The sequence below is a fragment of the Armigeres subalbatus genome, unplaced genomic scaffold (genome assembly GCF_024139115.2).
Source record: "Armigeres subalbatus isolate Guangzhou_Male unplaced genomic scaffold, GZ_Asu_2 Contig429, whole genome shotgun sequence".
Lineage (NCBI taxonomy): Eukaryota > Metazoa > Arthropoda > Insecta > Diptera > Culicidae > Armigeres > Armigeres subalbatus.
The window spans coordinates 223,115-250,168 of NW_026943182.1; the positions used below are offsets into that span (position 1 = coordinate 223,115).

Sequence of the window (27,054 nt, forward strand, 5' to 3'; positions counted from 1 at the left end):
TGTTATGCGGCCTAAGAATTTATATATGTAAAGTCTATTTCAGCACATATTTCATGTAGACCTTAAATATCTGAATAGAATATCTAAATATAGTAATGAAATTAGTTCACGCTGAGATTTTAAATTTATTCAAAAAGCTATCAGGAAAGTCATAACAGTTAACTGACTTCATATTATATGTTTTTATTGAATTTCTCCATTACAGCATACAGCATCCTGATCTGTCTCCTAAGAAGGGTTGGAAACCGCGTAAGGAACCGCTGAAAACTCCTTTTCATCTGTTCTACCAGAAGCGGCGGGAGGTTTCCTCGAATATATCGTTCCAGCAGGCCCGAAAGGAATGGGAATCGCTTTCAGTAAAGGACAAAGTAGTCTACATCCAAAAATCGTTCGAGGTTCAAGGCAATACCGACCTGAAGTTGGTAAACAAGAAAGAGTTGGAAATGCTCGGCCAATCACTTGGGAAACCGGAATTCTGTGGACGCAACGTGTATGAGTTCTTCCGGCGAAAGATGAAAAAAACTTTCTCCGGCAAAGAACATGCCGCCAAAATATCCGCGGATTACAAAAATATGAATCCACAAGAGCTGGAGGCGCTCAAGCAAGAGTACCAACAAGCTCGAACAGCATTCGTCAAACAGTATCAAGAGTACATTAAGAAGCTTCCAAAGGATAAACAGCAAGTCGAATTGGATTTCCTTATGACTATTACGGAGAAAAAGACGAAGGTCAAGGCTGAGAAATCAAACGCAGCTACGGAGGAAGATCCTTATCTTGAATCCCCGGACTACCCACCAGCTGCGGAGTCAACAACCATCAAAAAACGACCGGCAAAAAGCAGCAAAGTAGCTCCTATTAAGGAGGAACACAAATCGGATCACTCAGATACCGATTCGTTTGAGCCTTCATCATCTGCCAGAAAAAAGACATCCAAATCAACTGTAACTCCATCGCCGGCGGCCGCGTCTGTTGCTTCCCCAAAAAAGCGAAAACAACAAACCGCCACCAAACCGAAGCCCAATCCACCGCCATCGTCCGATTCCTCTTCGGATGAACAGGAAACGGTTGTACAATCGCCAGCAAAGGGCAAAGCTGCCGCCGCCACCACACCAGTGACTAACAGTAATGGAAGAAAGAGAACATCGTCTGAGGAACCGCAAACCATGGTGAAAAAATCCAAAAAGGCACAGGTTAAAAAGGAGGCGGAACCTTCTGCCCCAGTGGAGCCGGAGAAACCACCGCGGTGAGTAGTTCGAATTGTGTTTATGTTTGATCGATTTCATTATGTTCATTATAACTAACTTTATTCTTATCCAACGCATTCTCCGCAGAATGTCTAAGATTACAAAGCGTTGACAACACTGGTCACAGTATTCCGAGTGGTAAAAGGCTATATGCCTTTAGATTACTTTTGCAACACGTAATTACTGTTGAAAAACATTTGTTTTTTTTGTTTTCTTGAAATTTATTAATTCGAAACATACGATTATGTTTTAGTTTTTGTGATTATTAGTTTAAGAGTGTTGATTATTCTTATTAAACGATGACCTGAATAGTAACTACGATTTTGCTGATTATTTAAAAAAAAAATCCGGAACTCGTCCGATATTCGATGTTTTGATCGATGTTCGATGACGATCATCAATGAGTTAGGTACCTAATTTGAGCGTGATTACAGGGTCGTTAAAACCACGCGGATTATGCGATTTTCGCGGATTAACATAACGATTTGAGGGCTTCGCGTGCATTTCAACACAAAATTTTCTAAACGACTAATCTGCTTTTGTAAACAAAGATTCAAACGACGAGTTGACGAATCTGATAGCTCTCCCACGCAAACCAGCACCATCGATAGGTAGGTGAAGGTTTCCGCTACCTGTTGATGGTGTTGGTTTGCGTGAGAGGGCAATCAGATTCGTCAAATCGTCGTTTGAATCTTTGTTTACAAAAGCAGATAAGTCGTTTTGAAAATTTTGTCTTGATTTAGTTCTTGCACAGATAATAGATATCCGTGACAGTGGCGTAGCCCCTCCCCCCCAGAGACAAAATTTTTAGAAGAAATTTTTTTCGAACCCTCTCAAATTAAAAAAAAAATGTGCAGAACCTAAAAAAACAAAACCCTATTCTAAATAAATTTAGCACACTTTTGATATAGTTTTTGGTGCAAGCTCGTCTTGCCCCGAGGGGGTGGTCATATTGCCCCATATGGTAAATATAGGCATCATAAAAACACCTTTTTCAAAACCAGTTTATAAGATACTGAAACGTCATTAATCAGTGTTTATTGATACTTATGTCAAAGACGGGTCATCATAAAGGTGTTTCATGGACAAATCAGCAGAATTTGAAGGAGTGTCACTGTTTTACAAGGGTTACCGCTTAGGATGGCCCCTTGCCCCTCTTTCCCCTATCCTTATTCTGGTCATGTTGTTTGTCATGTTTAAGTATCTTAAATCGGAAAAATACAGACAATGAATGTGTAATGCACTACAATGTTACTCATAGCTTCCCGAGTAACCAATAAACCGTTTATTGCGTCAAATCGGTCATATAGTACTACTTTAATGCTTATAAGTTTTTAAATAGCCGTATATTGCCCCTATATGGCGGTTTGGCGTAATACGGCATACCTCGATAGTGCGTACCCTCGATTGTACGTACATTTTACCTCGATAGTAGGGTATGACGGGGCAAGATGGGTCACTTATGACAAACCTCCAATATCTCAAAGTCTATGCTAGTTTTAGTAAAGTTTTTGTAGCATTCAGTTAGTTTCAAATGTTTTCTTTGGGTCTGAGCAATAAAACAACAATAAACATATTTTTTTCTATTTTTTCATGGAGTTTTTAAAAAGTATCAAATTTTAACCACTAAAAAACTACGGGGCAAGATGGGTCATTTTGAGGGGCAAGATGGGTCACCTGTTTAAATATCCAAATCATAATGTATTATGCGTCAATAATTGTAAATATGATGAATACTACCGTGAAGTACCCTAATTTCGCGCACTTAAGATCTGACAAAGTTAAAACGTTTATTAAAAAACATGTAGTGGCCATTTGGAAACATTTGCTACTGCATCACGTAGTAGAAGGATTTTAGGTTCTCAAAAAAATGTTACTTGCAAATTTTGCTGCTAAGGTACAGTGGGGCAAGTGGGTAAAGGAAATCGTATATTTCATGTTCATCAAGTCATAAAAGTTGAAGATAATATTGAAATTGATCATATTTATGACATAACGAATCATCTATCCAATCTTTATATGCCTGCGAACAAGATCTTTGAAAAATACTTTTAGGATACAAAATATTTGGAAAACAAAAAAAATCGATTTCAATTTCTCACTTGCCCCACATGTGGGGTAAGTGAAAAAATGATTTTAAAATAGGATTTTTCAATATAAGAACACATTTTCTGTTCATATATTTCATGCAAATGATAATTATACTGAATAGAGCATAACTGTGATCTGTTGTGATGCTTTTTGACACTTCATGGAAGTCAAAGGGCACTAGAGTGCCTCCATTGAATGATTGTTATATTTTTATGTTTTCTTTACTTGAATTTTTGAGATCTAATATCTCATCTCCATTTGAGTCTAACACTACTTTCTAATTCAGGTTTATAGTAAGATAATGAATCTTGGCGATAATGTAGAGAAATTATCTTTGAAATATTCATCAAACCTGGAATCATATTGTGTTTCATTAACAATCCACTTATGGTTTCAGTAGAAGAGTCTACATTACCAAACAAATAAATTTTATAAATTTCAACTAAATAAATCATAATTGTTGATATATTTACAATAGTAGTGCAAATATATCAACATGTATTAAAGCTATATAAATAACATTTTTTCACGAATTGTTTATCAAACATGGATTATTTAAAACACTGACACGCTTGGCACTTTGGGTTCCTGATTTAGTATTACCACGTATCACTGTAATAACTAAAAGCCTTCAAATGAGTTCGAATTAGTATCATTTGTTTATATACGCTTAATAGAAATTATTTGAATTTGGAAAAATAGAGAAATGCATTCAGTGTCGGAAAATTTTCACTTGCCCCACCCATGGTAAAAAACAGGCAACGCAATAAAACATTTTTTTCAAAATTTATGATGTTCATATCAATATTTTTGTGGCTGGAATTCAAAACTACAAAGAAAACCAACTCATCAATGCACTAATTGAATGTGTTATGGAAACCAACATAAAAAAATATTTGTATTTATTGACACGCAAACAACTTGTGCAAAAGATAAACTTGAAAGGTTAATAAACTTCTACTCTCGCATGTTGAAATGGTTCATTATTTCATGTTTCACTTATTTAACGCATTGGTTTGAATGGCCTTGTATGATTGTGAAGTGAAATTGAATAATTCTGTGCTTCATCAATAAAATACTTGCGTTTTTTTCACTTACCCCATTTACCCACTTACCCCACTGTACCTTATTTCTAAAAAATTGGAGTATGACCCAAGCAACACAATTTGTTATAAATCAGAATTAGCATTACAATTATGACTTCTCTACCAGCTTTAATTTCGTAGCTGGATTCTTATATACATCTTGTTTACAACGAAAAAAGCGCAAGAGGTGGAGTCAATATAAAACATTTCTTTGGTTTCATATGCACTATTTTTGTATCTCAATTATGATTTAACTATAACATAGATGGAAATCGAGTTGTCAACTCTTTCCGATCGGGATTATTTTGAAAATGAAAATATTATGGAGTTAGAATGATACAAGTAATATAAATAAATAAGAAATTTCATGTCTAATGACCTCAGTACCGTAAATATATGATGTAATTCTACCGGCGGGTTAGAATTTGTGGTGAAATATTCTATTGTAGCTTTATTTTTTCGGTGCGCCATGTGAAACCGGCGATATTATTGATCAGAATGTTGATAAATAGATCAATTACCGAAAGTGCATCTCCGATTTTCTTAATTCTGATCTCCATTTTCATCGCACACTGACGGTCGAACTTTTTGAAACTTTTGTAAATGAAACATTGATAGGAAAAATATTCTACATTTTGTAAATAACTTTATGAGAAGGCCAGCACCCCCTGTTCCCGTCCGCAATGTTTATTTTGCTGGCGTATTGCAATGGCCTTATTTGATGTTATTCAAGAGAGAGTACATATCCAATTTTTGAATAAAATTCCAAATAGCATGTGCCAAGACTATTAAACCGTTTTGAAAATCCAATTGATTCATTAAAAATTTTGAGTAAATCCAATAGACAAATTTAATTTAACGAAAACTATTTTCTTTTCGACATCATTGCAATTCTAGTATTATTATGGGATATCCTTTCATGTTTGTCCGGTACTGTTTTAGATCCGTCATAAATATTGCATCCTACAAGAAAAAATGAATGTGTCCCAAAAGCTTGTATATAACACGAATATGACCTTTAATAATAACCCTTAGATTAATTAGTTATAACACAATCGTAAATCGGTTCTGATATAAACCTAAAGTTATAAACAACACTTCCAAGTTGCAACTCAAAACAATAATAAATTAAAATTCAAATTCTGATTTGATGATTGTTGGGACTTTTTCGTGATAACAAGTGACGAATATATTACTGGAACGTATAAAATAATGAAGGTAGGACGAAATAATGTCAGCAAGAACACTAACTAAACGAATCATTCCAATCTACAAAATTATCCGTTCCCAATTTGGAACGTCATGCAGATTGTTACATAAGAGTTTCTAACGGCCGCAATTAAAACAATCGTACCTTTTTCTATGAGCAGTTGTAATATTCAAGTTATACATAAGTCACATAAGGAAACATTTAAGAGAGATCACTTTCCTGAACACAAAACTTAGAAGACTTAAGTATAACTGAATCTCAACTAGGTGTAACAGTTGTAACACATATACAATTGAAATAAAACATTTGTACCTATTTATTTTTTTATGCGGAATAAGTTGCAGGTGCTACTTGGGGAATCCGAGACCGTTGTATGCTCCTTATTTCGCGCAAGAAAATAGGATAGTTCCTAATTTCGCGCAAAAGTGTTCCTAACTTCGCTCATGTTTGGAATTGAATATCGTTATTGGTTTGATGAAATATAATCAATTCTCGGGTACTTATTCAAAAGGACGTATGTGATTTTGTAAACAAAGATTGAGACGTCGATTTATCCAATCTGATGGGACTCCCACGCAAACCAACACCACCAACAGGTAGCCGAAGGCTTCCCCTACCTGTCTGTGGCGATGGTAAGCGTGGGAGGGCTATCAGATCGGACAAATCGACGTTTGAATCTTTGTTTACAAAATCACATACGTCCTTTTGAATAAGTACCTGAGAATTGACAAATAGAAGCATGCATCCATTGTTCAAAATATACAGATAACGGTATCAGACAGCCGTCAGTGACCCATTCTTTAGTCGAAATGGTATGTGCCTATATTTCGACCCTGGAGCTTTGCTTAGATTTTACTTCATGCATTTTAGTTGACACAAGTCATAATTCCTAAAATATCGTTTGCTTCTGAAATATAAACCATATTTTAAGAAAAAAGGCATTGTATGAGCAATGTTTAGCTGGTGTATAAAAAAAAAGTTTAAATTTTCGTCATGAAAGAAAATCTTAAATTCCGCTATCTCTTGCATAGGAATCTTCAAATATGTGTTTTATGGTTGTATGTCAATGCCCAGAATACCAATCCCCAGAATCAGTTCCCCAGAATGGTATTTCCCAGAATTCCATTTCCCAGAACGACCAATTCTCCAGAATGATATTCCCCAGAATGCACCATTTCCCGGAAAAGAAATCCCCAGAATGACCCATTCCCCAGAAAAAAAAAACCCGAATGACCCATTGCCCAGAAACCAAAAACCCAGAATGACCCGTTCCCCAGAAAAAGGTATCAGTCTAAGAAACTATGTTTTTCGCTATCATTTCTATAAATTAAAAATACTAGATACTATATTTCTTTGCAAAAATACTTATATTGAAGTACGCATTTGCCCGGAATAAGGTAAAACGACATATGCTGCCTTATTTTAAAGCACGCATTTGCCCGGAATAGAGCCCATTCGATATGTTCGTTAGGGCTCACATATAATACGAAGGAGCATATAATCCATTATACTCGTTGTTCATATTGGGGGAAGCCCATATGGCATAATGCCATTTGGCATAATGCCGTTTGGCATAATGACCATTTGGTATAATCGTTGAAAAGAGTATGAAATGCAATGGGTCGTAAGAATATATGATTTCCATTTTTAGAAGTATGTATTTACCTGGAATAAGGCAAAAGAGTAGATGACTCTTTCTTTAAAAGTATGCGTTTTCCCGGAAAAAGGCAAACGAGTAGATAACTACCCGAGCAAAGCCTGACATCATAATGAGAGCAAAAAGAAAACATATTTTGATATCGACATCAAATTGAAATCATAAACTTAATCATAAACATAAACATCATATCATAAACATAAACATAAACTTTGATATTCATGATTGATAACTTATTAAGGTATCAATTTGATGTTGATTTCTGAATAATATGAACTGATATTAAACTGATTACTTATTTCGTTATCCAAAACCAATATCAAAATCAGTTTTTGATTTGCTCTCATCGACAGCAGAAATAGTTTTCAATTTGATGTCACAGTAAGATTTTTCTGCTATACATTTTGTTATTTTAACCGTTGAAACGACCAGAAGGATATCATGCTGAGTTATCAAAATTAGGCGATTTCACAACAACAAAATTAGTTATCGATTTGCTCTCCATCTATGCATCAAAAGTATGCATTTGCTCGGAAAAGGTAAAAGAGTAAATCACTCATTTTTTTAAAGTACGCATTTGCCCGGAATAATGCAAAAGAGTAGATGACTCCTTCTTTGAAAGTACGCATTTGCCTGGGATAATGCAAAAGAGCAGATTACTTCTTCTTTAAAAGTATGCGTTTGTCCGGAAAAAGGCAAACGAGTAGATAACTACTTCTTCAAAAGTAAACATTTGCCCGGAAAAAGGCAAAAGAGTAAATGACTCCTTCTTTAAAAGTACGCATTTGCCCGGGATAATGCAAAAGAGTAGATGACTCCTTCTTTAAAAGTACGCATTTGCCCGGGATGAAGCAAAAGAGTAGATGACTCCTTCTTTAAAAGTATGCATTTGCCCGGAATAAGGCAAAAGAGTAGATGACTCCTTCTTTAAAAGTACGCATTTGCCCGGGATGAAGCAATTACGAAGTATTTAGTCTAAGCTAGGAAATGGTGCATTCTGGGGTATGGTTTTCTGGGGATTAGGACATTCTGGGGAATGTCTTTCGGGGGATGGAGGCATTCTGGGAAATGTCTTTTGGGGGATAGGGGCATTCTGGGGAATGGTTTTCTGGGGAGTAGTGCATTCAGTGGAATTAATTTCTGGGGAATCACTTTCTGGGCAATGGGTTTCTGGGGTATGACATACAATCATAAAAAATAAGTAGTTTTTTTCCAGATCCAATTGTCTCTAGATCATTTTTATTCCAATTTCGAGTAAGCGGCTTTTTGACTGATTTGTGATATTTTGTACGTGAAAGGAAACCGGAAATTATTTCAAATCAATTCATGCGTATATTTGTTGTAGGATAACTTCAGTTATGGTGTTGAGGGATATCCTACAGTATTGGACCTATACGATTTGTGATCAATTAAATCTGATAACAAAACTTGGGCAAAATATGAGTAATTTTTTGGCGCTTGGTGTGATTTGGTAGAGCCCTGGCCATATATCATAAATATTTTGTTATAAGGCATGTCCAAGAGTAGTTTGGAATTATATTTGAAAATTCTACAAATCATTGAAAATGGTAATTATTTAATACTACGTGAATATGTCTGTACTATTCTAAAGAGTAAAATATCTTTAGTTTACTATTTTTCCACAACTAACCTAATATTAGAGAAGGTTATGACGGTGAAAAAGCTACTCTAAGATGGTTTTCTGATTTGTAACACGGAATAATAAATAAGTTCCAAAGCTAAGAACATTTCAATATACTAATATTGAATGGGGACGTTCAAAGTTTTCAATAAAAACCCAGATTAATCCACCTAGCGGTGATGATGCCTTTCTCGTGCATCGTAAAATGTACTGAAAAAATCACATAGGAAAGGTCAAAAAAGCACTTTAGGGGGATAGATCGCATATTTTCTATCATTTTGCATGTTTTTGCATTAATTACTATGCATTTCCAAAAAAATTTTTTTTTTCGATTTTGATTTTTTTTTTTCAAGGGGGGACCCTTGGGAAAAAACAATGATTTTTCAATAATTCCGAAATGCAATGTCCGATCAGGCCAATTTTCAATAGCAAACAATGGGACCGCATTCCCCGTCGAATGCAACTTGTTGCGAGTAAATCGGGTAATGCTAAGTTCCAAAAAGTGTGTCTACAAAATTTGTACACATACACACTTGTTGCGAGTAAATCGGGTAATGCTAAGTTCCAAAAAGTGTGTCTACAAAATTTGTACACACACACACACACATACATACATACACACAAACAGACATCACCTCAATTCGTCGAGCTGAGTCGATTGGTATATAACACTATGGGTCTCCGAGCCTTCTATCAAAAGTTTGGTTTTGGAGTGAAATTATAGCCTTTACGTATACTTAGTATACGAGAAAGGCAAAAATCCAAGATTTACTTTCTAGACATTAATTCTATAATTTAAAAAATAGTAGAGTTGAATTAATTACGAATCGAATACATATGTTTTGATTGCCTAAAATGTGTTTAAATCTTTAATAATTATTTTGTTCGGAAACGATGATTGTCTTCCGGTTAAATCTGTGTTCAAATTAGTTGTTTGATAATTTTGTAGATTTTTAGAAAAGTGATGCCAATCACTATAATGAGGTTATACAATATACAATGCTTTACTTATTTAATTGCAAAGTTCCTAAGTTTAAAATTGTAATTGAATTTAATTTACTTTATAAGAAAGAATTGTGTCTTTACTCACATAATTTTGCGATAATTTAAAAAGCTCCATCAGTTACCCAGGCAGGAAGGTATTCTTTGAAATAGACTGATTAGAATCAAACCGAGAGCTGAACATTAAAAAGATGTCGGCTATACTATAACTATAACTTTATTGCTTTCTGTGAACATTATGCTTTTAGAAGGAAGAACCACACTAGACTGGCATACAATTTCCATTGGCACTGTCAGAAACTAACGAAAGTTGTGCATCCAAGAAAAAAATACGAATGTTTTGCAACTAAGAAAAGAATTAAATCATTGTAATTAAGTGCCATTGTAGAATTAAAATTCGACATTGATGAAATGCCGGTTAACACTAACTGCATGGCAACGAAGCGCACAATTTCAGTGTGCCTTTTGATAAAAACAATTTCGCATAACATGTTGTTGGTAATTTAATGTATCTATTTCAAAGGTTCGTTACAAATGAATCGCCTGTTTTGAGCGTGCTTACAGCGACACACTAGGAGTTAACTTTCTGAAATCAGTATGGCGAATGGCATCTAAGGTTCGATTCCTTAAAATTAAGCACCTTCATCGAAAAAATATTCGATAGGCGTAGAAGCGGACACCTTCCTACATAACCGGTACCAAATAGTTTTTCATGAAAAGTTACTAATTTTGAGAAAACCCGCGTTAGATGTCTTTCGCCATACAAATTTCTGGCGGTTAACTCATGCTGGCTATTTGCTCATATATGATAGCGCGTGGATGGGGAAGCGGCGGGTAGAATATCAGCCACTGCCAATAATTCATTAACAGTTGCTTCGATTCAAAACTGACCTCCAGTTTGGTCAGACAATAAAATATCTAGTTAAAGTATAAAAACTATCTCCCTGATTTTTTTTTCAAGTTAAATTAAAACCGGGAAAATTTGACAAAAATTACCGGGAAAAGCGGGAAAAAACCGGGAATTTGAAAATCGAATTCCAGTGGCCACCCTGTTTTAGCATCATTTTTCACACCGGATTTGGTAGCTATTGCAGGCACTGATCTATAAGATTTTTCAAGTCAACATTAGTTGATGTCGGTGGTTATCTGCCTGAAAATTAGATAAAAAGCGTATGGGAATGAACTTTTCGGGTTCTATTCAGTATAAAACTGTCCTGTGTATTATATTGCTTTTGTTTCATTAGAATGTTGCAAATGAAACTACGCAACAATAATAAACGAAATTAGGCACCATAATTACTCTCATATACCTAATTTCGCTCACAAAGCGAAAGTCTAAATAAACACAAAATACATAAAATTTTACACTTTTCAATAGTAATGACGAATAAACATATCCAACAGTGCATAATGGATATATATGGATATTTCCAAAAAGTAGCCAGTTTTGTACAGTAAAATCATTTGTTTACTTGGGTCATGTTCTTTGTCGCTGTGCTAAGCACAAGCAAATATGGCGGTCGATGGGAGGATCAAATTGAAATAATTTTATTTGGTGTACTAAACCAAGTTTGTTTTTTAATTTTTTTTCGTGAAAAACATTCAACAACAATGATATTTTGTAATCCTCCAGATGTTTCAATTTTGACTGGTACCTAAAAATTGAAAAAAAATAAATGATTTTATAATGCGCGAAGTTAGGGCGCGCACAAAATTAGGGCACATCACTGGTACCTGTGGTACATATTGTACAGCTGTTGAAATTGTTATTTGCGACAATAAGGACACTTGGAACTTGTGTAAATAGCTGCAATATTTGGATCAAAATTAATAAAATTTGACACTTCCTTTTTTGTTTTTTGAATTGAAAAATCTGGAGGATTACAAAATATCATTGTTGTTGAATGTTTTTCACGAAAGAACTTGAAAAACAAACTTGGTTTAGTACACCAAATAAAATTATTTCAATTCGGTCCTCCCATCGACCGCCATATTTGCTTGTGCTTAGCACAGAGACGAAGAACATGACCCAAGTAAACAAATGATTTTACTGAACAAAACTGGCTACCTTTTAGAAATATTTGTATCCATTATGCTCTGTTGGATATGATTATTCGTCATTACTATTGAAAAGTGTGAAACTGTATGTATTTTGTGTTTATTTAGACTTTCGCTTTGTGCGCGAAATTAGGCATATGAGAGTAATTAGAGTGCCTAATTTCGTTTATTGCTGTTGCGTAGTTTCATTTGCAACATTCTAATGAAACAAAAGCAATATAATACACAGGACAGTTTTACACTGAATAGAACCCGAGGAGGTCATTAGCATACGCTTTTTATCTAATTTTCAGGCGGATAACCACCGACATCGACTAATGTTGACTTGAAAGATCTTATAGATTAGTGCTTGCAATAGCTATCAAATCCGATGTGTAAAATGATGCTAAACTTAAGTCGAGGATAAAACTACAGCAGCTTTTTCGATAATATATAATATTGAAGATGTCTTATATGAAACACATATTCGAAGATTGTCTAAGTAAGAGATAGTGGAATTAAAGACTTTCATACAAGATGTCTCGAAAATTAATTCTTTTAATGCACATTGCTGATACAATGTCTTATTTCCTAAAATACGATTTATATTTCAGAAGAAAACGATATATTGGGAATTATAACTTGTGTCAACTAAAATTCATGAAGTAAAATCTAAGCAAAGCTCCAGAGGGTCGAAATATAGGGGCATACCATTTCAACTAAAGAATGGGTCGCTGACGGCTGTCTGATGCCGTTATCTGTATATTTTGAACAATGGATGCATGCTTCTATTGGTCAATTGATTATATTTCATCAAACCAATAACGATATTCCATTCCAAACATGAAGTTAGGAACACTTTTGCGCGAAATTAGGAACTATCCTATTTTCATGCGCGAAATAAGGAGCATACAACGGTCTCAAATTCATACCGCATTTTTTTTTAAATAGCAGCAAAGTTTGCAAGTAACATTTTTTCGATAACCGAGAATCCTACTACGTGATGCAGTAGCAAATGCTCCCAAATGGTCACTACATGTTTTTCAATGAACGTTTTAACTTTGTCAGATCTTAAGTGCGCGAAATAAGGGTACTTCACGGTACATTTTTTCTTCAACAAAATCAAATCAACATTTTTTTTTCTAAATTGTAGTTGAATTACTCCTTACTTCTCCTTTATTACTCTTACCCTTACTTAATTACGCTTACTTCTCCTCTACACTTTTTGTTCAACAAAATCAAATCAACAAACATGTTTTCTAAATTGCAGTTGAATTATTTCTTACGCTGAACTTTTGTAGATCGACTGCCTCTTAGTTTTTTGGGTGTCTTCCGCTTGCAGATAGTTGAGCTAGCCGAAGGAGGCAGGTTTTCATCCGACTCTTTCTTCACTCTGGGCCTCATAGTTGCTGGATGCTTACGACTAGAGACCTCAGGCCTCTACCTACGACCATTTGGATCCGCCAACGGAGGAATGGCCACGGAAGTATCCTCCTTCTTCAACTTTTTCAATCGAAGAGCGCTCACGAAATCGTCGCTAGTAAGAACTGCTGGTTTTTCGGGTTGTCTACCTCGTTTTTGAACGGATCGTTGAATTTGCTGGGGCAGAGGCATGATATCACTGGGTCGAAAACTCACCTTCGGTTCACAGACTTGAATGCTTTCTTCGAGCACAATTTTTTCCCGCAGGTCGGTTTTCGGAGTTTGCTTTATAAACATCGGTTCATGTGTATCTTCATCAAACCCAATGAATTCACAATCCGAAGTCTCATCCTGATATGTTTGTGATGCAATTAGCTGTCCTTCAGATCCACTAAGATTCATATTCTCCAATTTCCTTGGTGGATCTTCCGAATTTGTCGGCTGCTTTTTCGATGCACTAAGTTTATTCGGCGTACTTAGAGGCACGTCTGATGTTTCCGATGGAGCGAAGTCTTCATCCTTGAAAACTTTGACATCGAGCGGATATATGCCGGTTCGGCGGAATCCATTCTCAGCAGTAGCCATCAATGCAGCCTTCCCGTATACATCACCAAAAAGAGCCGCAACATTCACCTGGCGAACGGGCTGTCCATGTGTTACTCGAAGAAAATTATCGATGGCTTTGTTATAGTAGCTCTTCAAAGGAGCCATGAATGCCACATCAAGAGGCTGAAGGCGGTGCGTGCAATGCGGCGGTAGTGAAACAACTGTGACAAAGTTGTCACGTGCCAATTCGATGAATTCCATATTCTTAGTATGCGACGCGTGTCCATCGAGAATTAGTAGCACGGGGTCTTCCTTTGTAGGTTTGGTATGCTGGATGAAGTGCTTGAACCAGTCCACAAAAAGATCTGCTTGCATCCAGCCACTAGGGTGAGCACGAAACAATGTTCCGGTGGGAGCTCCGCTTTTCAAGTCGTCCTTCATACGAACACGTGGATAGATCATCATCGGGGGCACATAATGTCCGGTCGCAGACATGCAAATAACAGCAGTGATGAGAATCCCTCTCTCCGCCGACGTAAGTGCCCCGACTTGCTTCTTTCCTCTTTTAGCAAGAATCTTCGTCGCTCGTGATTGAACCTTAAAAAAATAACTTCTGTGAGATTAACTATTTGCGATTTTTATACCAACTTACGGTTGTTATTGCCGTTTCGTCCATGTTGTAAATTCGATGAGGGAAGAAATAAGTTTCACCAATTATCTCCTCCAGCATTTTGAAGAATTGCTCCACCGTTGAAACACCTAGCTCTGGCGATCGACGTTTTCTCTGGTGTACGCAGGGACAACTCAGGATGACGCCTCATAAATCCATTTAGCCAATCTACTCCCGCAAGCTCCGTCTCCTTGCAGAAGTTGTTTGGCAAATTGTTTTTGACCGCAAGCTGGTAGGCTAGGTGCCTCACGTCATATGACTTCATGTCAAAGAATCGTCTCTCCATCAAAATAATATGTCCAGCAAGTTCATCTTCCAGTTCCGGGGGGAAAACAGTGCCAAAACGACCGAGATTTTTCGGAAAAATATATTAAGCTCGTTTAGTGGAATGTATTAAACCGTCTAAGACGAATTAAGTACTGTCCATTTAATTCCACCAGTTAATTTTCGTTATCTTTGCAGATACGTATTTCGACCACAACTGTGTGGTCGTCTTCAGTGTCTTGTACTTGACTCGAGTCAAGTACAAGACACTGAAGACGGCGGTACCCCGTTTGGCATAATGCCATATGGCATAATGCCGTTTGGCATAACGCCGTTTGGCATAATGGTCATTTGGCATAATGGCCGTTCGGCATAATGGCCATTTGGCATAATTTGTATGCGGTGTCAAATTGAGGGCCGTTTGGCATAATGGTCATTTGGCATAAGGGCCGTTTGGCATAATAGCCATTTGGCATAATTTGTATGCGGTGTCAAATTGAGGGCCGTTTGGCATAATAGCCATTTGGCATAATTTACATACTGTTCCAAATTAATTGCCCAGGAATCTACTTAGCATCATCGGAGGTGAATTACTCCGAAGATGCTAAGTAGACTTTAAAGCTCTAAAAATTATACGACAATTTGCGGTATACAACATTTCGCGGTAATCCATTTCTTGATAAACCACATCGCGATCATAACCATTGCGCAATATTTCATTCTGCGTTTTGTATCATTCCGCAGTTAGAATTATTTTGCAGTGAATCGTTTTGCTACCAATACCCGAGCAAATTCGAGTATTCAAAGAAGGCGAAATAACATATTTGGCCTTATACCGGGCAAATGCGAGCAGTTATAGAAGGCAAAATAACACATTTTGCCTTATAACAGGCAAACACGTGCATCACGAAACGGTACATCATAAAATTGTTGAGACAGTTAAACCTCCATGAGTCGATAATAAAGGGACCATCGGCTCATGGAAATATCGAGAAGTGGAATATAAAATCCTTGAAAAGCTTCCCGAGCAACAAAAGTCAGGCAAAAATGGTTGCAGCAACTTGTTTGTGACCAAATCTGATCACAGATGAATTACAGTAACCAATAAGGTTTTTCAAGGGACCATCGCAGTAATCCATAACATATTTTATAATATGGCATAACTTGCTTCCATGACTCGTTATCGAGTCAGAAAATCGTCTCTTGAGGAATTTACTGTATATCCCGCTGAAGATTATTCACTTCAACACCTTATCATTTTCATTTCCTATAATTTACCCTTCTTTGAAACGCGAGCAGTTCTTTGTTTATTTCAATGGAATTTATGAACTGACCATTTCTTGAAAGCCTTGATAGAAAAACTTTCATTCACTTTTTCTGTAATTTACCCTTCTTTATTGCATATGAATTGTTGCAAACGGCAATTAATTTGGAACCGTATATGAATTATGCCAAATGGCCTTTATGCCAAACGGCCCTCATTTTGACACCACATACAAATTATGCCAAATGGTCGTTATGCCAAAAGGCCCTTATGCCAAATGGCCATTATGCCAAATGGCTTTCAATTTGACACCGCGTATATATTATGCCAAATGGCCATTATGCCAAACGGCCATTATGCCAAATGGCCATTATGCCAAACGACCTTATGCCTAACGGCATTATGACAAACGGCATTATGCCAAACGGGGTACCGCCACTGAAGACGACCACACAGTTGTGGTCGAAATACGTATCTGCAAAGATAACGAAAATTAACTGGTGGAATTAAATGGACAGTACTTAATTCGTCTTAGGATATTTTTCGGTATGGAAACACAATTCTTCACTTGATTTATTCGGCGCCGCAGTGTTTCACGCGGAATGTTGTAAGACACCGACGCTTCCCTCACAGTTACGACACCGTTTTCCACTTTCTTCAATGCTGTTTCCAAGTCTTGCGCCGTCCACGAACCGCGGGAAGACTTTCGTATGTATTTGCGGACCATGTCACTCGCGGAAACTACGGTTTTCTTTTCCTGTACACCGACCACGCCAAGAAGCTAACCTCAAAATCGAAAAGTAAACAAATAAAATAGTCTGTCAAAGTGGTTCATGCTGCCCCGGTGATGGTGACCCATCTTGCCCCGACCAACAACTTATAACATAAAACGAATAATTATGAAAAAAAATACATAAATTTGGGTGAATACATGTACTCTAGTCATCACAAGGAGTAATATCGCCTGTGAAATACAAATTTTGTTTGATTCTCATATTTAACAATAAGATAACACGTTTTATTGCTAACGTGTTTCGCTTAACGAACATAGCTGTAAAAAATATTTATTTTTTTTAGCATGATAAATTTGAAAATTTGTGATGAAACCATGTGACCCAGTTGTAGAAATGCATTCTTCTTCTTGCAAAATTATGAACATACAATAAAGAGTTAATTCAGCCTCAAAAAAGCTACTTACCCATCTTGCCCCGTGACCCATCTTGCCCCGCCAGACCCAGACACAAGAAAAAAATCGTTCAATTTTCTGTGCGATTTTAGTTAAAATTTGAATATGCTTTGATCATGGCACATGCGTGGGGTCCTTCACTGCCCATGATTTCATAGTTGACGTATCATTCGTATACCATTCGAAATTTCAGCAAATTTGACTTGTTGCGCCTTTACTAGGTAATCAACCGCTGCAACATCAATACCAGTAGCACACTTGTCACATATCAGTCACTGTGACTTATATGCGACCAAATCAGATCCATTGGAGTTGCCGCAACCAAATCGATCTGAACTGTGCTACTAGGGACGTTGCTTGTTGCAAACCTCATTTAAGCATTAGGGAAATGTTTTAAATTAGCTATTTATTTATTTATCATCAGACTAAGGCCGGAGTGGCCTGTGCTGCACAGAACTCTCCATTCAGCTCGGTCCATGGCTGCACTTCATACGCCACCAATCAATCTGATATCCCGCCAATTTGGATCAATCTTGGCGAAATTTCCAAGTAATTCCTAGAAGTTTCTGGATAAATGTAGGATTTTCATAGAAATTTCTTTTATATTTTCTTTCTTTAGTAAAACCATATAAATATCTGAATTCTATCCGATATTTTGTTGAAGACATTTCAATGGAACGTTTGAAAAAAATTCGATGGAATTTTCAACGAACTATCAAAGATTTCCTAGATGGATTTCCGAGGGGATTTCCCAAGAAATTCAAATTATTTCCCAAAGGAATTAAAAAAATATCGTTAAGGATTTTCCACTGGTATTCCGAAAACATTCTGATGGAATTTTCTCAGAAATGTTAAAAGAAATTCTGAAGAAAATTCCGGAGGAATTTCAAAGAAATTTCTAAAGCGTTGTTGAAAAACTGAGGAATGTCTAGTCAATTCCTAATGGATTTCCATAGGAAGTTCTGAAAGATTTGCTGGATGATATTCTCAAGAAATTTCTGGAGGATTTTAGAATTCCTGATTTTTAACTAACACTAACAAGAATTCCTGAATGAAATTCTAATAATATTCCTCAAGGTATTTTGAGAATCTCCATAGGAATTACCGGTGGAAATGAATTCTTTGAAAAATAAATAAATCTATCTTCCGAAGCCCCAGGGCACCTCGGACAAAAATGCGTAATGGCGTATGTATAATAATTCCAATAAAACTTATTGATAAAGTATTGATATTTGTTTAACTTTTGGTTCTAATCTTTTACCCTGGGCTTTGGATTTAATTCTCACAAATATTGATATATTCTAGGAGAATTGATCTGTGCTCATAGGTCTACGAACTGGTTGGAATCTTTGAATACATGAAGAAAGTGGTGTAGATTATGGAATTGAATTGTAAGTTTGTACACTCCTATTTTCTATTCGGTTTCCTCAATGACCAACAGTGCGTGCTACATGTCGCGATAGAGAAGCTAAGGAGGTGTGGTATAATTCGACTGAATTTATTGAATAAAGAGCCATTTAATAGTCAGTCAATTGTGCTTAGCCTCCTATTGTGTTGTAACTGAATAATGTCAATATAGATGATCGATACAGACACCTCCTTTCTCAACAATCTATAATTCATTTGAATGTCACTGGCTACGTAGTTTAATGGCCTATGCAACATAGTTTTGAAGATACTATTTAGCTTATCCAAGTCTAGCATCCTGTACTAGAGAGTTACTTTAGAAGAGACTTCTCATAATTTCTCGAGCAACATATGATTAGGGCCGAAAACCAACATGCTGAACCGAGAAAATGTGTTCAGTTTTCTATGACTAATTTAATTCATTTATTGAAATAGAAACTCATTTCATTGCCAAAACCATGTCAATGCTATACGTAAATGGTTATATTATAACAGCAGATTTAGATTAATTGAAAACAACATTCGAAATCTACAAAATTTCACTAAAACAAAAATGCGCGTTTACTCGCTTACCGGCAACACGTTTGGTTTTAAGCCATTTGCTCAAAGCTAATCACCATCGTATTTGTTGAAATTTGTTAGCCAGATCAGTTCTGCTATGCGATATATCGAAAACAAGTAAGTAGTAAGAATATACATTTTAAAATAACTAAAAGGTTGTTTTTCTAAATAAACAATATAAAGTTAACGTACAAAACCAAAGCAAACATTCCGTTGATGATTAAGGGCGCCAACAAAGGACTTAAAACCACTATGTGTAGATGGTTCATGAACGTTCACTAAAAATAGCAATAAATGTGTTTCTTAAGAGATATCAAGTACGGAGTTTTACCTGGATGAAGAATCATTTACAAAGCAATCGTTATGACTAGAAAATCGAAAATCGAGTTTTGGTTTATAAGCCGTAATCATATGTTACGCGAATTTTATCGTGTCAACGTTTATTTAAAAATAAGTTATAAAATGGAGTGCTCATTATTTCCTGCTAGATCAGTTACAAACAACGTGGACCCATTGAGGAAAAATTATTCAATAAATCGATATTATCGTCGAAAGGCCCAGACTATGCTGTAACAAATTAATCACTTATTATATAAATCTTTAACTGAAATTAGAAAAAACAAGCTTAATTAAATCCGACTGATATTAAATATAACACTACACAATTTGAGAATCCCATTAATCCTCAAATAATAAAATACATTTACTAATATCCATTCTTTTCATTATTTTCCTCACTATCTAACCGATCTCAACTATAATAAATTATGATGGAGCTTCGAAATTAAAAGATTCGAGCCAACACCAAATGCAGCATGATCCTACTAATATCGTCAGGAATCGGAAGAATCTGAACGTTCACTTATTAAGCTAATAAGTGGTAAGTAAATAAAAAATATACATTGTAAGTGCAAATAATTATAATTTATCATATTTTTATACCATTGCTATATATATATCTAATTGTTTACTTTGTAAATGATAACCATACTTTGTTATATAAACAAAAAAATGTATATGTTTCTGTGAGTGTGTGTGTTATTATATCAAAACAATACCAAAATTGATTTAGGAAATAGGTGGAAAATTATGCTGAAGTGTTGTTAGGATGTTTACTAGAATGCAAATAAAGTTGATGAAGATGATTGATGTAGCGGTGTTAGTGGTGTGGATCATGGAATACATTAAGTGAATCGACTCATCATTAAACACACGACTGCAATTTATGTTCAACAAAATCGTGAGCAGTGACTACTAAATACTATGTTTGCACATAGTTACAACATTTATTAAAATTATCGACAAAAGAAACTCATCAAGATGCCGAATAACATGTTACAAGGCCTAGTAAAACATAGTAAAATCGTGACGTAATTTGGAAAAGTTGAACGGAATTATGAACAAATATGGTTCCGACGATTTAGTAATTTGGTTTGACGGTTTGGTTATTTTTCGGTGACTCGTTTCTGCTGAGGTTTCCTGTAAGGGAGTTAAGATAGTGGAGGTTGTAGATTGAAGAAAAACGTACGGTGATAGTGACCGCAATAATTTTAATGATCATGATGACTATGTTAAAATTAACGTATAGGTGAATATTATGCGTGATTTCATTGCTTATACTGAGTGAAATGATTCGTAGCTGAGAAAAACTTATATTTTTTGTAAATGTAAAGAAGAAAAGAGTGATGTTGATATTAGTGATGGTAGTTTGACAATACTAAGTGCTTATAATGATGGGGTGGGTTGTTATACAAATCCTTGTTTTCATCAACACGGCCCATAACAGTGACCACGAGCAACATCGCTTAGGAACGTCTGTGTGATGATAAAACGGAGGCTCAGAAAGCCAATATGGGCGGGTACAATGTAGATTAATAGCAAGGGACAGCTGCCATTGTAACCACACAAAAAAAAAAATTTTATATATATATATATTTATATATATATATATATATATATATATATATATATATACAGATCAGTCATTCAAAGTCTAGTTAATCTTGCCTACCAACCAGCACGAGTTTGAAGAGCTGAGGACAAAAGTCAAAAGAACAACACGACGAAGTTACAAATTTGAAAATCTTTAATGTAATCTATTTGATCGGGAAAAGAAAATGTATAAGCATTCGAACCAAAATCTAGAATCTGAACGTGGGGTCTTCCATTTAAATGGCTAAAGGTTCGAAAGCCTCTTCCAAGAGGCTCAAGCATCCTTTCAAGACGTTCGAGACGCTCCTTTCAACAGGCCCAAAAGCCTGCTAAGACTCGAAACCTCCTTTCAAGAGGCTCGAAAGCCTCCTTCAAGAGCCTGAAGACATCCTTCAAGACAATTCTATCAAGAGCATCAGAAGCCTTCTTTCAAAGCTCGGAACTCATTTCAAGGCGCTCGAGTCTTATTTTAGGGACTCGTACGCCTTTTCTTAAAAGGTTTAGAAGCCTCTATTCAAGATTCTTGAAGCCTTCTTCAAGAGATAAAAGACTCCTTTCAAAAGGCTACAAAGCCTACTTTGAAAAATATAAAGAGGCCTTTCAAGATCCTTTCAGAGACTCATAAGCCTTCTATAAGAGCCTTAGAGGCCCACTCCAAATGGTTCATATGCCTCCTTTCAAGAGGCTTGGAAGCCTTCTTTCAAGAGTGTAAGAAGTCTTTTTTAAGTCAGAGTCCGTTCAAGAATCTCAGCCTCACCAGAGACACGTAAGCCTGTTCTTAAACTTGGAAGCCTCATTTAAGATTCTCAGAAGCCTTTTCCGAGATGTAAGCTGTCCTTTCAAGAGGGTCGAAAGCCTTCTTTCAGGAGATTCAGCCTCTTTCAAGATAATTGGAAGCCTCTTTCCCAAGTAGCATAAGTGCAGCAATTGAGGTGATAAATTGGTCACATATGAGCTGCAATGGCCTTCTTCAGAATGGTTTAGAGGCCTCATTTCAAGAGTCTCGTAAGTTTCTTTTAAAGAGGCTTGGAAGCCTTCTTTCAAGATTCTCAGAGACCCCTTTCAAGAGCCTTGAAACCCCTCTAAGGGTTCGGAAGCCTCCTTTCAGAGGCTCAGCCCACTTCAAGAAGCGGAACCTCATGTCAAGAGACTCGTAAGCCTTTTTGGGGCTTGAAGCCTCTTTCGATTCTCAGTCCTTTCAAGCAGGGTTCGTAATGCTCACTAATCTCAGGAGCACAGGATGCTCCCTCGCCAAAATTTTCGGGGAGAAATCGCTTTTCGGAAGAAAAACAGTCTGGAGAGTGATAACATTTTCGCTCACTTCGATTGCCGCCAAACGTTGGTTTGCTCTTTTTCTTTCATATTTGAGTCTTTTCGTGGCACCATAATGCAAATGGTAGTAGCTTATGGACCAAATAACTTGACGCTTTCGTACAGATAGCGTGGTGGTGTCTAGAGTAAGCGCATCCCCACAGCTATTATTGTTACTATTCTGGGTCGAATCCCAGCGCGGCCATACAATTTTGTAATTGTTCTGCGATAATTCTCGCGAAAAGTGAGTGAGAAGTAAAAGTGATGAAACGAAAAGGATTTTCATCATAGAAGATTTTGGTTTATCTTCCCAGGCTAATTCTGGAGAAAGATTGATGGGTGAAAGATGATCCTCAACATAAACAACGAAAAATATTCTCCCTTGGCCCGAAAAACGCTTGCTTTGGTCTCTTGACACGAAAAGTCGAAACCCTGCTTTCAAGAGAGCTTGGAAGATAGATCATAAACTCAATTTCAATTGGAAAATTTCACGGAAAAAACTTGTTTTGATAGAAACCATGTGAATGATGGAGAGCCATTTATCACTTTAGTTCTCAGGTCCGTCTTTCATATATCTTGCTAACGCTTATTTTCATTACGACGATAAAATAGGGTACCTCAATAGTTCAAAATTTCGAAAGGTTGAGAACCGCTGCCTTAAAGAATTGTCGAAGGAATGTCCAAAAGAATCAAAATATTTTCCGTAGGTATTTCTAAAGGTGTTTCAAAAGGTATTTCAGAGAAATTTTTGTTTTTTTCTAAATAAATGATTCAAAGAATTTTTGAAAGTAATCTAGGAGGAAGTTTTGAATCCGAAGGAACTCCTGAGGTACATTCTGAAGTAATTCTTAAAATTCATTCTTTCAATTTTCGAAGGAACATCGAGGAATTTAAACAGGATTTTATAAATCTAAAGTTATTTCGGAGGATTTTTCAAAGAAATCCTTTGGGATTTCTAAAGGAAATCTTGAGCTAATGCAAGAAATTCTTGGAAAAATCTGAGAATATCGAAAATTCCTGAGTTTCTTGACAATCCTTCAGGGTACAGAAATTCCCATGAGTTTCTATGATTTTTTTCTAGAATTTTGGGAGGAATTCCTTGCTAATTTTTAAAATTATTACTCAACAATTGAGGAAGGAGGAAAGAAAGGAAGATGTGGAAGTATTGACCTAAGGTGCCGTACATATTACGTGAGCACTTTTGGGGGAGAGGGTCTGTTATTTTCTTACATATTGAAAATCATTTGAATGGGAAAATCTTACATGGGGGAGGAGGTCGAAAAACCCAGAAAATTGGTTACGTAATAATACGACCCTTAATGTTATGAAAATTCGAAGAATTCCGGAAGATTTTGAAGGAATCTGATTCATTTCAGGAGATGTTTGAGAAATCCTAGGAAATTTCAAGTAATTTTGGAGAATTTAGAATAAATAACTGTAAATTTATCGAAAGAACAACTACCTGGGGCTATTTTCGAATAAAATCCAAAAGAAATTCCAGAAGAAATCTAGGTATTTCTTAGAATTATTTTGGGATTCTCCTAGAATCCTCCATAAATTACTTTGAAATCGTTTTGAAAATTTTTTAGTTTTTTTCAATCCCTTCATGGGTCAATCAGATTTTTGTTCAATTGATTCTGAAATTCTTCTTGAGCTCATTTAGAATTTGCTACAGAATTCCTCCTCAAATTCGCCAGAAATTCTTTCAGGGCTCTCCAGAAATTTCCCTAAGATTAATTTAAAATAATCTATGATACAATCAAGCTTGAATCTACAATACCAATACTCGACATTGCAGACTTAGACAGGAACAACCCGTCAGTTCTGACATTGACAGAACTTTTGCCCAATATCAACTAGACATTTGTTTATATAATAAAACATCATTATTATCAATATTATCCAATACTTCGGTAGAGTTCTGAGGATCATGTGAACTGAAGAAAACAGTAACACTTCTAGCTGATTAGACTCCATAAGATGATGTCATCCCCACTTGAATGATCATTAACAACTTCGTAAAATATTTTGGAATAACTACCAAATTAAAATCATTTTCCGAAGTACGTTATATCGAGAAAAATGTACGTTATATCGAGTGTACGCTATATCGAAGATTGTATATTGTACTGTACTACAACTACTTTGAACACCTAAGATTCTTGGACGATCATAAGCTTCACTGGTAGATCATTCGATATTTCAGAAGATTTCTAAAGGTTCGAATTCCTAAGTTTGTGATAATTGCTTGAAACCATTACATATTTATTACAATTTCGTAAAATGTTTGAACACATACTTCTTGGAAATGTTCTATAAACACTGGAAATGTAAATTGTCTAAATAGTCATAGGGACTTTTGAACTATCTTAAGATGTCCGAAAAATCTTTTGAAATCGAGAGGATCTCCGGAAAGTTCTAAAATATTCTATGGATTTGATACACAGTTTTGTCCTACCCACGTCTCGGAACGTGGCCGCGCCTCTAGTTTTATCCGACACTGTATATAAACACTTTAATATTGTGAAAGACGTTCTCATCATGGGGATGGGTGTTATCGAATTTTAAAGTACAAGATAGCCTTTTCAATATCATAGCTCATTACGAACAACTTTTTTTGATAGCAGCGCATACGCTGGTGAAAAATCGGACCATTTCAGTAAAATATCAAGCAACCTCTGATTTTCAATTGTTTTGAAATGTCACTGCTTCATAATAAACTCACAACCGATTCCTCAGCAAGTTCCCTCGATTCCTCAGCTAACACATTTGATAAACCTGCAGGGATGATGACTGGATCTTTTAGTTGGGAAGAGGGAGCTCACGAACTACTCACGGTGGCTCTGGATAATTGAATGTGTGGCATGACGTTTAACATTTTGTTTGTTTTTTGCTTTGGAAGCAACGATGCGCTTCTATGCGTTGATATAGAAACAATGATGTGCCTCCACGCGTTGCTTTGATTCGATAGTTCGACCGCCATCCGTTAGAGCCTTTAGTCGCGTCCTTGTTTTAACAAGAGGTGGACTATATTTTAATATATAATATTTGTGTATATATACAGGTTGAAAAAGTACCTAATATAGGTACTTTTCACTCAAATCGGGGGTTCTGTGGGAACCCAAAATTAATAATTTTTCTTGAAATTAAGTAAAATTCACTTAATATTCATAAAATATACTTAATTTTAAATGAAACTATCAAAATTAGGTAAATTTCACTCCTTTTGTAAACATGAGATTACTCAACGTTGGGTTCCACTTGAATGCCCTTGAGTGGTTTTGCTCTTCATTTATGACAACAAAGGAAGAGGAAGGAGATACAAGATAAAAAGTATCTAAAATTAGGTACTCTGAAGGTGTAAGCTTTCCGACCCTCTAAAACCAAAACTTTTTCGCCAGTCCGCACCCCGCACAGTAGGACCAATTAAAAAAACGGTCAAAATGTTAGTAGTGCATGAAATAGCCAGAAGGCTAATAAATTAGCATATGCTTAATCTTCTTGGCATTACATTCACAAGTGAAACTAATTCGTTGGTAGGTGGATTCTTGGCTGATTCGTTGACAGATGGTTCGGTAATCCTGGCCTGGGACGGACTTGCAAAGAGGAAAAATGCCTTCATCTGCAACCAGCAAGCGCTGTCACGAATTGTCAGATCAACGCTTTCTTTTGTGTGAAAGTATTAGTATCCCTCGAAAAGTATTCCGAATGATTTTATTTTACGATACTTTTCCTACTGAAAGTATTCTACAATTGCCGGACAGATTATTATTGAACAGTTATAAACACTGTTTTATTTCCGATAGGATAATCTTTATAAAATAGTTTACAAATTCGTAAATTGCAAACACGTTTATTGTGCTCAGAAGATTCTACCGGGATTTGGTGAAACACTCAAAACAGTTGAGTCGATGATCAACTGTGATGAAAAGAAGAACAAGTGTCAAACAAGGAAAAAACCGACTTTGCAGGTCTCGTCTCAGATCCTGGCAGATCCAAAACGGTGGAGCGGAATAGCACCACCCTATTATTCGCTTTGACGCACCGCGCTGTTGCCATCTAGTGGCGACAGACGTGCGTGAAATCACTGTTTTTCAACATGGTGAAGTATAGGAAGTGTATTTTAAAATGCTTTTAAAATGTTATTAACAGTGATATGTTGAAAACTTTTAAATGCATAGGGTTAGAATTTTGAAAAACTACATGTTAGGCTTCTTATCTACACATGTTTTTTTAATCAAAATAATTCAACTTTCGTGTTACCTATATGAAAGTAAATTAAATTTCTAACCCAAAAAATGAACAATTTTCGGCTAAAATGTGTTTTAACGCTTTAAAAGGCATTTTAAAATTGACGTCCTATATCCTTTGCTGGGTAAAATAAAAAGCATCAACCGACCCATTTTGTTTTCTCGCTTTCGTGCCAATTCTACCGGTTTCGGTGTTGCTCTTGGTGTTCCAAGATGCAATGGCGTCGATGGAAAAGGTCACCACGAGGGTAGATGCAAGCCTTTTACGATGGG

At 36.1% G+C, this 27,054-nt stretch overlaps 1 protein-coding gene across 2 annotated transcripts in view; it reads left to right on the forward strand.

The window, feature by feature from the left end:
- The window catches only part of LOC134204161 (nucleolar transcription factor 1-B-like), a 35,897-nt gene that overhangs the window by 1,451 nt on the left and 7,392 nt on the right, over positions 1 to 27,054 (forward strand). Inside the window, exons 4-5 of one of the 2 annotated variants that reach the window (XM_062678984.1) lie at positions 206 to 1,243; positions 1,332 to 1,559. In XM_062678984.1, coding sequence (XP_062534968.1) covers positions 206 to 1,243; positions 1,332 to 1,356 — 1,063 coding nt within the window. In that variant the 3' untranslated portion in view covers positions 1,357 to 1,559. Of the gene's footprint in view, positions 1 to 205; positions 1,244 to 1,331; positions 1,560 to 27,054 lie in introns of those variants that run through there. The other variant, XM_062678983.1, reaches the window with a different exon arrangement.